Source organism: Bos mutus, chromosome 9, assembly GCF_027580195.1.
Source record: "Bos mutus isolate GX-2022 chromosome 9, NWIPB_WYAK_1.1, whole genome shotgun sequence".
Classification (NCBI taxonomy): domain Eukaryota; kingdom Metazoa; phylum Chordata; class Mammalia; order Artiodactyla; family Bovidae; genus Bos; species Bos mutus.
In genome coordinates, this window is record NC_091625.1 from 49,253,793 (window position 1) to 49,270,242 (window position 16,450).

Genomic DNA, 16,450 nt, shown 5'->3' on the forward strand with positions numbered 1-16,450 from the left:
GGAAATTGTCAAGGTAATCTGAAAGTTATATGGAAAATTAATGGTGAAGAGCAGCCAAGTCAACCTTGAAAAACAAAGAGGGAGAGCTTACTTTTTGGATATAATAATATTGATTTATTATAAAGATCAGTAATTTAGACAGTGAGGTATTGATCCAAGGATAGACAAACAGACCAGATGGAAGAGGGTCCAGAAACTAGCCCGTGGATATTAGAATACTTGATTTATCATGAAGGACTTCAAGTGTGAGCCATGAGTGATTGTTCAGTATGTGGTGTTGGGTCAACTAGATGTACATATGACAAAAAAATGTACCAATACAAATAATTGAAAGCAACTTATAAAATGAAACTGAAGCTCAGCACAATAAATCTAAAAGATAATATAGAAGAATATCATGATCTTTGGATATAGAATAATTTTTTAAACAAAAAACAGCTTTCATAAAGGGAATGATTGGTAAATTGGACTACATTAAAATTAATGCATTTTATTCTTTCCGTGTAAAAAGGCAGGTTATAGAGTGGGAGAATATATCTTCAACATATGACCAAAAAGATATCTTGTGTCTACAATAAGCCCTATAAATCAATAAGAAAAGGACAGATAATAGTGTGTAAATAAAAATGAGCAAGAGTCTTGAACATTTTGCAGAAGATAATGGAATAGTTAATAAATATGAAAAGATTCCCAACCTTGATAGTAATCAGGGAGATGCCATTACATACCCATCAGAATGGTTAAAATGAAAAAGACTGACATACCGATTGTTGGTGAGGCTCAAGAATATGAAACTAGAATTTTCATCCACCTCTATTAGAGTTTACATTGGTATGACTGCTTTGAATAACTGTTTGATAGGCTCCTCTGTGGTTGGACAAGTGAAATTTAAATCTTGATACAAAGTAATAGGTACATAAGTATCCAGTATAAGTGCCTGTACATGCAGAGACATGTGTGTTCATGGCTACATTATTTGTAAAAACCTTATGATGGAAACAGCCTAATTCACTGTTAAGTAGTGGCATGGATAAATCATGATATATAGATTACCTTATAACAATAATAAACCACAGCTACATGTAACTTTGTAAACGCATCTTATGAATGTAATGTTGACTTAAAGAAGCCGAACAGAAGAACAGATCATATGATTCTGTTTATATGAAATTGAAAACTAGACATTGCTAATGTCAGGTTTCAGAAGGCAGGATAGTAATGACTGGGAATTAATATGGGAGAAGTTTCTAGGGAGCTCATAATGTTCTGTTTCTGGAAGTACTTACCCAAGTTATATAGGTGTGTTCATTTTGTGATAATTCTTTGAGTTGTGTTTGTATTGTATATATCTTGTTATATTCAAAAACATAAAAATTGTGCTTTTCATATTATCAGTTTTCATGAAATGTTTCAGACTGATAAAATTAAAAATGTATATAGCAAATACCTGTGTATTCACCATTTAGCTTAACACTTGACTATCTTTCCTTCCAGTTTTCTCTTTTAAAAAAATAAAATCTTACTGACATCTTCAGAACTGTTTATGTACCTTGCTCAGTCTCTGGTAACTGATATAAATAGAATTAAAAATTGGTATTTATCACTCTCATGCCTATTTTTGTTTTTATGACATTTATATATTCATAAATATGTTTTAAGAATGTATTCAACTCAAATATGAAAACCTACTAAAGTGATAGGGAGCAAGTAAGTTTATTTGTTTTCCTCTGACACCCTCCCTCTGCAGAATTCAGCTTGGTTATGTTGGGGTTAAGGCTGCTAATGGTTTGTCCTTTTCTTTGTACTTGTTGGCTTTTGTTCACCATGTCTGCTCTACTTCTGGCTGTCATATCTTAGCATTAGTCTCTGTTAATTTTTTGAGAGTAGATTATTTTGCTAGGTTTTCTGATAATTAAATCATCTCTGCATTCCTGAAATAAACTCTACTTGCTTATAGTTTATTTTAAGAAATATGGATGGTTCTAGTAAGTTAGTATTTTGTTTAGGATATTGCAACTGTATTTTTGTACCATCTTTTTGTTTTGTTTTCAGTTTTCATATTTTCTTTTAGCCTAGATAATTTCAAGTTATCAGTTAATATATGTGGTACAAATTCAGTTCTGTCATTTACTAGTGGGTGGCTAATATGTGTTTGTGTGTGTTCTGCTTAGTTGTTCTGTCGTGTTCTTCTCTTTGTGACCTCGTGGACTATAGCCTGCCAGGCTCCTCCATTCGTGGGATTTTCCAGGCGAAAACACTGGAGTGAGTTGCCATTTCTTCTTGCAGGGGATCTTCCTGACCCAGGGATCAAACCTGCATCTCTGTCTCCTGCACTGGCAGGCACATTCTTTATCCACTGAGCCATAGAGAGCTAATTAATATCCCTGAATCTGTTTCCTCTTATATAATGTGATGATAGTTGTAATTCTTATGTGTAGTTGTTGTTATGTGAAGAAGTACTACAAAGTGCCTAAAGTAAAGCCTGGCAAATGATTGTCAGTGAATACTTTTATTATAACCTAGATGTACCAGTAGCCATTGGTAAACAAATAGTGCTCTGAGTGGTTAAAATGTTAAATGATGTGCCAAAAGGTCAGGAACTTCCTAGGGTAAATCGGGAAGGAATTCTTAGAGAGGGAAACTTGGGACAGAGTTAGATTGTGTTTTGAATGCTAAGGGACAGAGGTGTGTTATATTTATGTTTCTTTCACAAGAGAAATTGCAACATGAAAAAGCTAAATAACTTGTTGAAAATCATAGATGACTTTTTACAAATGTATAAACAGGCAGTCCAGATTACTTGGCGATATGGCAAAACAGCTGAAAGTTAAATGGCTGTTGTAGCAATGGCAGGAGTTGGAAATAGGATCAACTCTTCACAATTTGCTTTAGCTTATCAGTATATTCTTCATTTACAAATTATTACGACTCCCTTAAGTATAAGGCAATTTATACTGCCCTCTGTAAGAGGTATTTTTAAAAGTTTCCAGTTAATTTTCTGTATTGTATTACCAGGTATAATATTACTAGGTGCCTGATAAATGGATGTAGCACTCAAGTGTATATTTAAAACATTTTTCCCCCTTAGAATTAAAAAAAAAAAAAGGTCAGTTAATTATCAGTGAGCTATAACATTTGTTCAAGGATAGAGTTTTCTATTTCCTTCAGTTCAGTCGCTCAGTCATGTCCGACTCTTTGCTACCCCATGAACCACAGCATGCCAGGCCTCCCTGTCCATCACCAACTCCCGGAGTTCACTCAGACTCACGTCCATCGAGTCAGTGATGCCATCCAGCCATCTCATCCTCTGGCGTCCCCTTCTCCTCCTGCCCCCAATCCCTCCCAGCATCAGAGTCTTTTCCAATGAGTCAACTCTTCGCATGAGGTGGCCTAAGTACTGGAGTTTCAGCTTCAGCATCAGTCCTTCCCATGAACACCCAGGACTGATCTCCTTTAGAATGGACTAGTTGGATCTCCTTGCAGTCCAAGGGACTCTCAAGAGTCTTCTCCAACACCACAGTTCAAAAGCATCAATTCTTCGGCACTCAGCTTTCTTCACAGTCCAACTCTCACATCCATACATGACCACTGGAAAAACCATAGCCTTGACTAGACGGACCTTTGTTGGCAAAGTAATATCTCTGCTTTTCAAGATACTATCTATGTTGGTTATAACTTTCCTTCCAAGGAATAAGTGTCTTTTAATGTCATTAAAAGGCTGCAGTCACAATCTGCAGTGATTTTGCTATGCTAAGTCACTTCAGTCGTGTCTGACTCTGTGCGACCCCATAGACGGCAGCCCACCAGGCTCCCCCTGTCCCTGGGATTCTCCAGGCAAGAACACTGGAGTGGGTTGCCATTTCCTTCTCCAGTGCATGAAAGTGAAAATTGAAAGGGAAGTCGCTCAGTCGTGTCCGACTCTTAGCGACCCCATGGATTGCAGCCTAACAGGCTCTGGAGCCCCCAAAATAAAGTCTTGACACTGTTTCCCCAACTATTTCCCATCAAGTGATGGGACCAGATGCCATGATCTTAGTTTTCTGAATGTTGCTTGCTGCTGCTGCTGCTGTGTCACTTCAGTCGTGTCCGACTCTGTGCGACCCCATAGACAGCAGCCCACCAGGCTCTCCTGTCCCTGGGAGTCTCCAGGCAAGAACACTGGAGTGGGTTGCCATTTCCTTCTCCAGTGCATGAAAGTGAAAAGTGAAAGTGAAGTTGCTCAGAATGTTGCTTAGTGATGTTCAAAATATGGTTTTATTATAAAAAAGCTTTTATATAACATCAAAACTTTTATGTTAGCCATTTGGTTACTTGAGAAGTCAGGTTGTAATTTGATGCAGAATTTTTAGTAGAAATGATAATATAGAGACTGGATGCTGACTTAAAAGTCTGCCATGTAAGATGAGTATTCACATTTTGTAATGAATATATGTAAAATTAAATAGTTGACTTTAAATCATGGGGACATGTTTTGGTCTATTTTTAATCTCTTGTGTTAGTTACTACTCCCTTTTTTTGTACCAAATATGTTTCTCTATTCATTTTCTTTCATTTAATTATTTGCTCACCCTGAAGGCAGTTATTTCTATATCAGTCTAGAAATAATATTTAAGCACTTCATTCAAATTAACACATTGAACATTTCTTGAATACTTTACCCACTTAACGCAAGATTTTGATGAGGTACTTTCATGCACAGAGTTACAATTTCTCTAAAATAATGAAACTCATTATTATTACATTACTTTGGCAATTTAAAATTTGCATCACGTAAATTGTTCAGTTTATTCCCCCAAAATCCATATGGGTAGTTGTTTACCTCTATTGCATCATAAATTTGTTAAGTTGAATCACTTGTGTTTTTTATATGTAATGTTCTCGGAAAGTTGCTGATACAAGTATTTTCCATATTTATAAAGTAAATTTAATCATAATTATCAGTTAGCTAATCTCTATTCAAATATAAAATGTTTATAGCCTCTTTCCTACCTTGCTGATATTTTTAACAAGTGAAATGAGCTTAAGTTAACTCTGTGATGCAGGGTTGTAATGTTTTGGTATTTACAGTTTATCAAGTGTCAAGGGTAAAATGGACATTTAAAGTTTGGCCATAACGTGAAACAAAAAATTTGTAAAATATTTTCTCCCATACATTAAAGATTTAACTGGTCAGGGAACTCATTTGTTGACAATTTCTATATTGAATATTTAGCAACGATGTAAACAGTTGATAGATATTTTTTATTCATTTTCAGTTAAAATTTCCTACTCATCCTTTTTAATTATTTAGGTAGGCAGTTTAAAAAGCTGTAAGTTTCAACCTTTTAACTCTTAATAGTTTGCACTAAAAGATCGCTGGGGGGGTGGGGGGAAGGCCTTTACTAGCAAGTTGGGGTGGCACCCTTGTTGCTGCCCTCCTTGGGCACACAGTTCTCTGCTCCAATCCTGAGCTGCCTTCTTATCGGGGGTTCTCTGACAGCCAGTCCCCCTGTGGGTGATACGTCATCACATGCGGACCGGGCGCAGTGACGCACGTCTCTGCCCCAGGCTGGAAGACACGCATGTGCAGTCACCTGAACACGGCTTAATCCACGTCTTCATTATGCGTTAGTGCTGTGGAGAAGTTCCTTAGTTTCAAAATGTGATCGTCAGTTTCTTGGAGAGCCAGTAGTTCTAAGAATGCTGTTTTCAAATACTTCTCAAAAATTGCAGCTCTCAGACTCTCGAGTAGCACGGTGCAGAGTTTCAATTTTGAGAAACCCCTTTGTACTCTTGCCTGGAAAATCCCATGGATGGAGGAGCCTGGAAGGCTGCAGTCCATGGGGTCGCTGAGGGTCGGACACGACTGAGTGACTTCGCTTTCACTTTTCACTTTCATGCATTGGAGAAGGAAATGGCAACCCACTCCAGTGTTCTTGCCTGGAGAATCCCAGGGACCGGGAAGCCTGGTGGGCTGCCGTCTATGGGGTCGCACAGAGTCGGACATGAAGTGACTTAGCATTTGTGCGTAGAACCGTGTTCATTCTTCGCAATCTGCCTTAGAGATGCGGTAAAGTAGGGCTTTCCTGGTAACTCAGACGGTAAAGAATCCGCCTGCAACACGGGAGACCTGGGTTCGATCCCTGAGTTGGCAAGATCCCCTGGAGAAGGGCATGGAAACCCACTCCAGTATTCTTGCCTGGAGAACCCCCATGGACAAAAGAGCCTGGCGGGCTACAGTCCATAGTGTTGCAAAGCGCAACACACAGCAGGTTATCCAGAAGAATTAGTAATTAGGCAAAGCTATTATTAATAATATGTGTGAAGCACCATTATGAACTAAGTTTAAAAGTATCTGTATGTTACTTAAATTTTTTTATAGATGTACAAAAGGGCTCAAATTAAAAATTTGAAACCTTGAGAAAATTGTTTTTAGATCTTTGTAGATGTTCCTAATGAATCTTCAATTTATTTTTTCTTCAAAAGTGAGCTGATAACCTTTTTTTCCCCCTCACTTAAAATATATTGTGGAGATTATTTTATAGCAAGATACATGGATCACTGCATTATGTTTGGGTTTTTCAGATCACGCTGGTGGTAAAGAAACCGCCTGCCAATACAGGAGATAATGAGACTGGAGAGACAAGGCTGCTAGGCTCTCGATCCCCTGGAGGAGGGCACGGCAACACACTCCCATATTCTTGCCTGGAAAATCCCATAGACAGACAAGCCTGGCAGCTACTCCATGTCGCAAAGAGTCAGATGCGGCACACGTTATGTTTAATGTATATAATATATGGCTGTAATGTAATTTAACCAATGACCTAATAATAGGCATTTAAGACGTGAGTCTGAGTGAACTCCGGGAGTTGGTGATGGACAGGGAGGCCTGGCCTGCTGCAGTTCATGGGGTCGCAAAGAGTCGGACATGACTGAGTGAACTGAACTGAACTAAAGTTAATTCCACTTTTGGTAATAAATAATAAATAAATCATTTATTTCCTAGGGTGGTGATTATTTGTTTATTAAATGAGAATAAGCATCTGCCTGCAATGTGGGAGACCTGAATTTGATCCCTGGGTTGGGAAGATCCCCTGCAGAAGGAAATGGCAACCCACTCCAGTATTCTTGCCTGGAAAATCCCATGGACAGAGGAGCCTGGTGGGCTACAGTTAATGGGGTAGCAAAGAGTCTGACACGACTGAGCGACTTCAAATGAGAATCAGAGATAAATCTGGGCTTCCCTAGTAAACTCAGTGGTAAAGAATCTGACTGCCAATGCAGGCAACAGGGAAATGGCAGTCCACTCCAGTATTCTTGCCTAGAAAATCCCATGGACAGAGAAGCCTGGCTGGCTACAGTCCATGGGGTCACAAAAGTGACCAAAAAAAAAAAAAAACCCAAATAACTAAGAGATAAATCTACTTTCCAGAAGTGTAGTGTAGTAGAAAAAGTTTATTTAGGAGTTAGAAGACTTCTTTGAATCTTGCTCATTAAATAGCTATTTGATCTCTCCCAAATTTAATCTAAAGTCTCTTGTAGTATCTATAAAATGGAGATAATTTTGTTAAGAAGAATTAAGATAATTTAAAAGTTCTTAGTAAATTGTGTAAGAAAAATCCAAGATGCAAAATAATACCTTTACCAAAGAGCACATGTATAATGTTAGGTACAGAATGAGTTTGCAAATGTGAATTCCATTTATGGTCAGACTTCCTTAGTCCCAGTTCTATTGAATTATCTATAGAATTATCACAATCCATAACTTATCCAAAACCTAAGTTCTCCAAATCTCATATATAGACAGAATAACTAAAATGTACACAAATGCTATTTAATTAATTAAAGGCATTATTTGATCTCTAGAAGATATTTGTTATGTATTTTCCTAAGTACTAAAAGAATATGGGAGATGGTGCTTTATGAATTCTTTATAATCATGGAAGGTTTTATAGACTTTATACTTGAAGAATTAAATAATGGACTTATATTGTGTGCTTAACTTCACTTGAATAAATTGTTAGTCTTCTACACACATGTGGAAATATCAGATACAATAGAAAGTTACCTAAGCAGGTGGTATAATGTAAAAACAGTAGTCTGGTGTCTTTGAGGCCTGGGTTCAGATAATTCAGCAGTTTCTTCTTCTTCTTTTTATTTTATTTTTTTAAAGATTTGTAGTCTTTTTTTTTTTTTTTAATTATTTATTTGGCTACACTAGGTTTTAGTTGCATCATGTGGGATCTTTAATTGCTACATGCAAATTCTTAGTTGTGGCATGTGGGATCTAGTTCCTTGACTAGGGATGGAACTCGGGCCCCCTGCATTGGGAGTAGAGCCTTAGCCACAGACCATCAGGAAAGTCCCCCAAATTCAACGGTTTAAATCTCTTGAGACACTTATTTTGGCTAGGTAACAGGGAATAAAACAATGCACACAGTATTTTACTTGCTTTGAGAGAGGCATTTCAGCTGGACTATGAAACATGGGTAGGATTTGAGAAATTAGAGGCCTTGTTCAGTTCAGTTCAGTCGCTCAGTCGTGTCCGACTCTTTGCGACCCCATGAACCGCAGCACGCCAGGCCTCCCTGTCCATCACCAACTCCCGGAGTTCACTGAGACTCATGTCCATCGAGTCGGTGATGCCATCCAGCCATCTCATCCTCTGTCATCTCCTTCTCCTCCTGTCCTCAATCTTTTCCAGCATCAGGGTCTCTTCAAATGAGTCAGCTCTTCACATCAGGTGGCCAAAGTATTGGAGTTTCAGCTTTAGCATCATTCCTTCCAAAGAAATCCCAGGGCTGATCTCCTTCAGAATGGACTGGTTGGATCTCCTTGCAGTCCAAGGGACTCGCAAGAGCCTTCTCCAACACCACAGTTCAAAAAGCATCAATTCTTCGGCACTCAGCTTTCTTTATAGTCCAGCTCTCACACCCATACACGGCCACTGGAAAAACCATAGCCTTGGCTAGACGGACCTTTGTTGACAAAGTAATGTCTCTGCTTTTTAATATGCTATCTAGGTTGGTTATAACTTTCCTTCCAAGGAGTAAGTGTCTTTAAATTTCATGGCTGCAATCACCATCTGCAGTGATTTTGGAGACCAGAAAAATAAAGTCAGCCACTGTTTTCCACTGTCTCCCTATCTATTTGCCAAGAAGTGATGGGACTGGATGCCATGATCTTAGTTTTCTGAATGTTGAGCTTTAAGCCAACTTTTTACTCTCCTCTTTCACTTTCATCAAGAGGCTGTTTAGTTCCTCTTCACTTTCTGCCATAAGGGTGGTGTCATCTGCATATCTGAGCTTATTGATATTTCTCTCGGCAACCTTGATTCCAGCTTGTGCTTCCTCCAGCCCAGCGTTTCTCATGGTGTACTCTGCATATAAGTTAAATAAGCACGGTGACAATATATAGCCTTGACGTACTCCTTTTCCTTTTTGGAACCAGTCTGTTGTTCCATGTTGCTTCCTGACCTGCATACAGGTTTCTCAAGAGGCAGGTCAGGCCTTGGGGAAGGTTTAATAAAGGCATGGAAATAGGCATAGAGTAGAGCAGGACCTGCCATTACCAAGGTTAAAATCCCTGGTCAGTGAACTAGATCCCACGCGCCACAACTAAGAGTTGGAATGCAACAATTAAAGATCCCATATGCTGCAGCTAAGACCCAGCACAGCCAAATTAATAATAATAATAACATTTTTTTTAAGGACTTCAAATCTTAAAAAAAAAAAGAACACCAAGAGTAACTAAAGAGTTTCTTGATGAAGGTGGAAGACGAGAGTGCAAAAGCTGGCTTAAAACTCAACATTCATTATCATAGCCTTCAGTCCCATCACTTCATGGCAAATAGATGGGGAAAAAGTAGAAACAGTGACAGATTTTATTTTCTTGGGCTCCAAAATCACTGTGGATGGTAACTGCAGCCACAAAATTAAAAGATGCTTGCTCCTCGGAAGAAGAACTGTGACAAACCTAGTTGTTGTTCAGTTGCTAAGGGGTGTCTGACTCTGCAATCCCATGGACAGCAGTATGCCAGGCTTCCCTGTCCTGTCTCCTGCAGTTTGCTCAAACTCATGTCCATTGAGTCAGTGATGCCATACTATCATCTCATCCTCTGTTGGCCCCTTTTCCTCCTGCCCTCAGTCTTTCCCAGCAGCACGGTCTTTTCCAATATGTCCGCTCTTTGCATCAGGTGGCCAAAGTATTGGAGCTTCAGCATCAGTCCTTCCAATGAATATTCAGGGTTGAATTCCTTTAGAATTGACTGGTTTGATCTCCTTGCAGTCAAAGGGACTCTCAAGAGTCTTCTTCAGCACCACAGTTTAAAAGAATCAATTCCTTAGTGCTCAGCCTTCTTTATGGTCCAGCTGTCACATGCGTGTATGACTACTGGAAAAATCATACTTTTTACTATATGGACCTTTGTCGGTAAAGTGATGTCTCTGCTTTTTAAATACACTGTATAGGTTTGTCATAGATTTTTTTCCAAGGAACAAGCATCTTTTAATTTCATGGCTTCAGTCATTGTCCGAAGAAGCAGAGACATCATTTTGCTGACAAAGGTCCGTATCGTTAAAGCTATGGTTTTTCCAATAGTCATGTACACATGTGAGGGTTGGATCATAAAGAATGTTGAGTGCTGGAGAAGACTCTTGAGAGTCCCTTGGACAGCAAGGAGATCAAACCAGTGAATCCTAAAGGAAATAAACCCTGAAATATTCATTGGAAGGACTGATGCTGAAGCTAAAGTTCCAGTACTTTAGCCCCCTGATTCAAAGAACCGACTCAGCATCATCATTTCTCATTGACGCTGGGCTTACCCAGCAGGAGGAAGGCAGGAGGAGAAGGGGATGACAGAGCATGAGATGGTAGGATGGCATCAGTGACTCAACAGACATGAGTTTGAGCAAATTCTGGGAGAGAGTGAAGGACTGGGAAGCCTAGCATGCTTCACTCCATGGGATTGGAAAGAGTTGGACACGACTTAGTGACTGAACAACCAGAACAGGACCTGAGTTTTGGATGTTAAGAAATTCTTGTTGGCTAGAGTAGGAAATGTATAGTAGCGAGTAAAGCAGGTAAAACAGAATGGATCAGCGTTAGGCATGACTTTAAAATAAAGTATAGGAGTTTAGGTTGAATTACTGAGTTTTATGGGGCTTCCCAGGTGGCACTAGTGGTAAAGAACATGCCTGCCAGTGCAGGAGACATAGAGACCTGGTTTGGATCCCTGGGTTGGGAAGATCCCCTGGAGGAGGGCATGGCAACCCACTCCAGTGTTCTTGCCTAGAGAATCTGGTGAACAGAGAAGTCTGGCGAACTATAGTACATAGAGCCACAAAGAGTCCTACACAACTGAAGCAACTTAGCATGTATGCAGGCATTGAACTTTATCATAAGCTGCTCAAGATTTGTGATTAATGATGTAATTGGAGCTATGGTTTCAAGAAGGTGATGGTGTTAATTGTATTATTACTAACATTACAAATATTACTTTAGGAAGTCTTACTGACTTTTCAGGCCTTCTCAGAATTTCTTTTTTACTCTAAGAATATTCTTTGAATTCTATGACATAATTATAGACTCTTCCTTTTGAGAATTAGATATGAGATACTAATGCCTTAAAGAAATTAGGGGCTGGTCCTTTTAACTTCCTCTTACTTTCGTAAGAATTTACTTTTGGCCTCTTCTCAATAGCAGAATTAAAAAAAAACTTTTGTAGTATGGCTGAGTTTATTTTAAAAGATTCTTTTCATGTACATCCTTGATAGTATTAAATATTTTCAAAACTATTTTTTGTTGAAGTGTAGTTGATTTATGTAGTAATAAATATTTTTGAATGAAAACTATAAATCTGTTCTTGCCATCTCAGATGTACAGTACATGGAAAGAAAGTTATGGATTTGTAACTTGTGGGAGCTGGCTTCCTTCCAGCTCCAGAAGTCTATAATTCAGATTTTTTTTTTGCATCTTTTTTATTTAACTAGCTCATCAAATCAAGTTTCAAAATTTGGTTTTAAAATGTCTTACGTAATGCCTCAAATTGTTTTTAGAAAAAGGTAAGGGATTATCATAGGTAGTTTCTATCTTACGTATAATACTGACAATGGGTTATTTACCTAATGCCATTCTTTGGGAATTTGGGAATGGCCTTAAAGGGATTTTCCTGTTCCTGAATTGGTTATCTTCATCTGTCTCACTGTATCTAAATATCAGTATATTTTCACTGTTGAATTTGCTCAGAGGAATATTTGTAGTAGCTTTTTTTTGGAAAATGGAAGCTTGAACCATGATCCATTTAAGCTAATACTGTTTCTTTTGTCTGAATAGTTGGAACAGATAATGGGAAAGAAGCCATTGAAAGTGCAGCCGCATTTCTCTTCAAGACATTTCACTTGAAGGACTGTGTTGGTCACCAGGAGACAAAGGCTATCAAACAGATGTTTGGTCCTTTTCCATCATCATCTGCCACTGCAGCTTGTGATGCTACTAATCGAATTACTTCTCATTTTTGTAAAGACAGTCTTACTGCTCTTGTCCAGATGACAACCGATGAAAATGGTGATCGAGTTTTATTTGGTAAAAATTTAGCATTTTCATTTGACATGCATGATCTGGACCACTTTGATGAACTGCCAATAAATGGTGAATCCCAGAAAACTATAAGCTTGGATTATAAGAAGTTTCTGACTGACCACCTTCAGGACCATTCCACCCTGAACCGCAAGCCTGCGGAAAAAACAAACGACTCTTTTTTGTGGTGTGAAGTTGAGAAGTACTTAAATGCAACTTTAAACGAAATGGCTGAAGCAACAAGAATAGAAGATCTTTGCTGTACTTTATATGATATGCTTGCCTCTGTTAAAAGTGGTGATGAACTTCAGGATGAGGTACAGTTGAAGTTATTGCAGTTTTATCTTAATGTGCATTATCTTAATGGAATAGCCTTTTAAAATATGGGTGTCTAGCAAAGAAAGTACTTTAATATTGTGCTGCAGTGATCAAATATGTAGCCAAATGGTTTTACATGGTAGGCATGCATATTTCTCCACTGTGTTGTAGGAGAACTGTGAGCGTGATGAATAGGGGAATAGTGAGGGTGTCCACATGACCTGGTTACTGGGACAGTTCTGGTTAAACCTGTTGTTACATTGTAATAATTAGAAGTGTCCCTTCTTCAAAAAGTATATAGGTTTGAATGATAAATTACATGGTTAATCTAGTAATATCTGATGAAAATAAGTTTCAAAACACAAATTTTATCTGTCTGTTGAATGACTTACTGATTTACAAAATATTTTTGGCTAGTTTCTATGATTTAAAGAATAAACTTGCAAAAACAAACTAATCTGGAAATAATTGGACTATTTTATATTACTTGTTCAATAAAGAATTGTGTATTTGTAAGTTTTTTATATCACACAAAGGAAACATTATTTTAATTCCTTTCTATGCCACCATTTGGTGATGTTACTCAAAAAATGGTGAATTACTCTTACTGTCACATGAAAAGTTTATCTTGAAGGGTTTCGGTTGCTTTCAATCATGGCATTATATTCATTTTCTGATACAAATGTCAAATAATGTCAACCCAGTTTTAATACTGGATGAGTAATATATTTGATGAGGATGAACAGAGGTGGCATATTGTTGTATTAATAGAAAGGGCAGAGGCTTTGAAATCAGAAGTCCTTCCTTTCCCACTTATTGATAGTGAGACTTGAGGTAGTTGAATCTCCTGGAGCCTGTTTTGTAGTTGAACTGTCTCAGGGTAAAAAGAATACATTGATTATGGAGTTGGTATAAGTCTTAAATAGGATACCATATGTGAAATGATAAGTAGCATTTGTAAATACTGCATGGTAGCTGCAATTATTTTTGTTGTTGTTGTTATTGAAATTAAGAATTTTAAAATCACACAGTATCAGAAATGTAGAAAAAAATCTCGGTAGTATTATTTTTTTTTCCAGAAGTGGGAGAAAAATTTAGGGAATAGGAGAAATAAGTATTGGAGGCATGCCAAAAAATCTCGGTAGTATTTTTTTTTTCCAGAAGGGGGAGAAAAATTTAAGCAATAGGAGAAATAGGTATTCGAGGACTAAACCCCTGGTAGTTAGATATTATACTCATTAACTGTAGTTTCAAAGTAAGTTAACATGCTGTTAATTCTTTGATCAGTCTTGTTTACCTTTAATGTTTTACACTTAATTTATCAGATATGGTCCACATTCATAAGTGGTTCTCTTTGACATTGTGAAAAGTAACATTCTTTTAAAAATTGTGATATAAAGAAAATTTTACTATTTGCTTGTTATAATTGAATACATAGCAATTTTGCTGTGATTATTGTAAACTGAAACTTACAAACATCAAACTCATGGAAATTTGTCTGAGTGAGCCATAAAACTATTCTTTTTATTTTAGAGTATCTAGAGTGAAGTTTGCATTTCTTAGTTTTTCACCACAATTCTTAAGTATATAACTGAAACTGGTTGTTGGAAGAACATATTCTTCTCAAGATTGTTTTCATAATGTACCTAACTGCAGGGTCAGAGTGAATTCATGCTTTCATCCATTCATCATATGTTGTAGCACTAGGTGCTACTTACTGAACATAAAAGGATGCATAGGACAGCAACCTTGCTCTTGAGGAATTTGTTGTTTAATCAGAGGAGGCATGCCAATAAGTAAGTGCTCCCAGATACCTAGGTATGATGATACTGTATACAAAGAAAAGTGGGGCATAAAAGAGTCAGTCATAAATTTCATAGGGGAATTAGAATGGTAGGAAAAGTATTCATAGAGGAGGGTAAGCATGAGCCAAACCTTAAAATACAACAAGATTTAACTTCTTCAAGTGGATCAGAAAGGTAAGGAACATATTTTAAGTGTGAGAAAAAGCAAGGTGTGTTTTGAGGGCTGTAGTCTCTACAGTGAAGATGCAAGATATGCAGAGTGGGTACGGTCAGAGACAAGGATGAGCAGGGAGGTAAGGGCCAAATAAGGTAAAGCCTTATACACTTTGTTCAGGTATATTGTAAGCCACTCTAAGACCTGTAGATACACCCTGCTTGATCTTGTTTAATGATTTTCAACCAGGATTTTATGGACAGTTTAACATGTAAGTGAATATTTCACGTATTAGATTAAAAGCTGTTAGAGACCTTAAGCACTGAAAATGTTAAATGCTGAGGCATTTCTTCTCCCCTCCCATAGACTTTTTTTAAAAATTAAAAGCATGCTACAGCAAATATAAGAAAGTCTAATAAAATTTTATTTTATTTTTACCGTTGTGGCTGAATTGATGTCTTTTTCAAACATCAAATTCTTAAAAAAAAAAAAGTTTTTCTCATTTTTTGGTACCCCTGTTTTGCTGGTACTTGAAGGAAATGTTTGGTGGCCTCATGGATTATTGCTCACTGGAGATACGTGTTTTATAGAGGTGCTGGGAATTTTGTCCAAGGTTGCAGGATAAATAGTGAATCCAGGGTTTAAACTCAGACAACTGTGACTCCAGTGTGTGCTTTCTTTGCAAAGAAATAGTTCTGTACATTTCCTTAGGTTTGATGCTTTGAAACATCAAGCAGTTTAAGTATGGTTAGGATTCTTTGGCCTTTACTCTAATTTACAATTTCTTCAGAAACAATATCTGTTCCTTAAACAGAATTCCAGATATGGAATTGGCTGAAATAAGAGAAAGGAAGAAATATTGAGAACTTGTTAAAGATGAGTTTTAAAATTTCTGTGGGGAATTGCATTTAAAGTAATTCTGTGTTTCTTTGAGTGTTGAACTAATAAAACAGCCAACTTAGGTTTCTGAGTACAATCTTCTTTTCCTTTCCTACTTTGCATCTTTAAGTTTAAACTCTGACTCCCGGTAATTTATTTGTTAAGGCCATAGTTACTATGATTAAGCCTAAGAATTTGATTGGGCTAGACTCTCTATTCTTTACACTCTTTGAGACTTACTTACTTGTAAAAATACTTTTTAAAGTTAGTACATTTTAACTACCCAGAAGAAGATAAGATATAAACATTTCAGATTATTTTCTTAATCAGGACTCATCCCTGGTTGGTACGGACATCTTCTTGGCTGCTGCTTTTCTGTAACCAGAATTGTAGCAATAGGTTTGGTCCTAATAGGATCACATAGTCAGTGAACTTTCAACAGAAACTTTTCCCCAAGAAAGTAGTAGTTTTAATAACAGCAAACCTCCCATGTTTTGAATGCCTGTTATATATAGAGTTAGACCAAGCTGTCTCACTTGATATAACCCGTTTCTTCATAGTTCTGCAAGGTAAGGATGGTATACTATGTATAAAGATAACAAACAAAATAACCCCCCCAAACCCGTGTCCCAGTTTGTTTCCTAAAGTCACAAAGCAAGACACTGGTAGGTATTCTGGGCCTTTTGTTTTAATCACCAGCACAAGCCTGCTGTTCCTCTCTGGTATATCACTGAATTCT

At 37.5% G+C, this 16,450-nt stretch overlaps 1 protein-coding gene across 1 annotated transcript in view; it reads left to right on the plus strand.

Moving 5' to 3' along the window:
* The window catches only part of ASCC3 (activating signal cointegrator 1 complex subunit 3), a 338,210-nt gene that overhangs the window by 26,711 nt on the left and 295,049 nt on the right, over positions 1-16,450 (plus strand). The window contains exon 4 of the mRNA XM_005902613.2: positions 12,313-12,872. Coding sequence (XP_005902675.2) covers positions 12,313-12,872 — 560 coding nt within the window. The remainder of the gene's footprint in view (positions 1-12,312; positions 12,873-16,450) is intronic.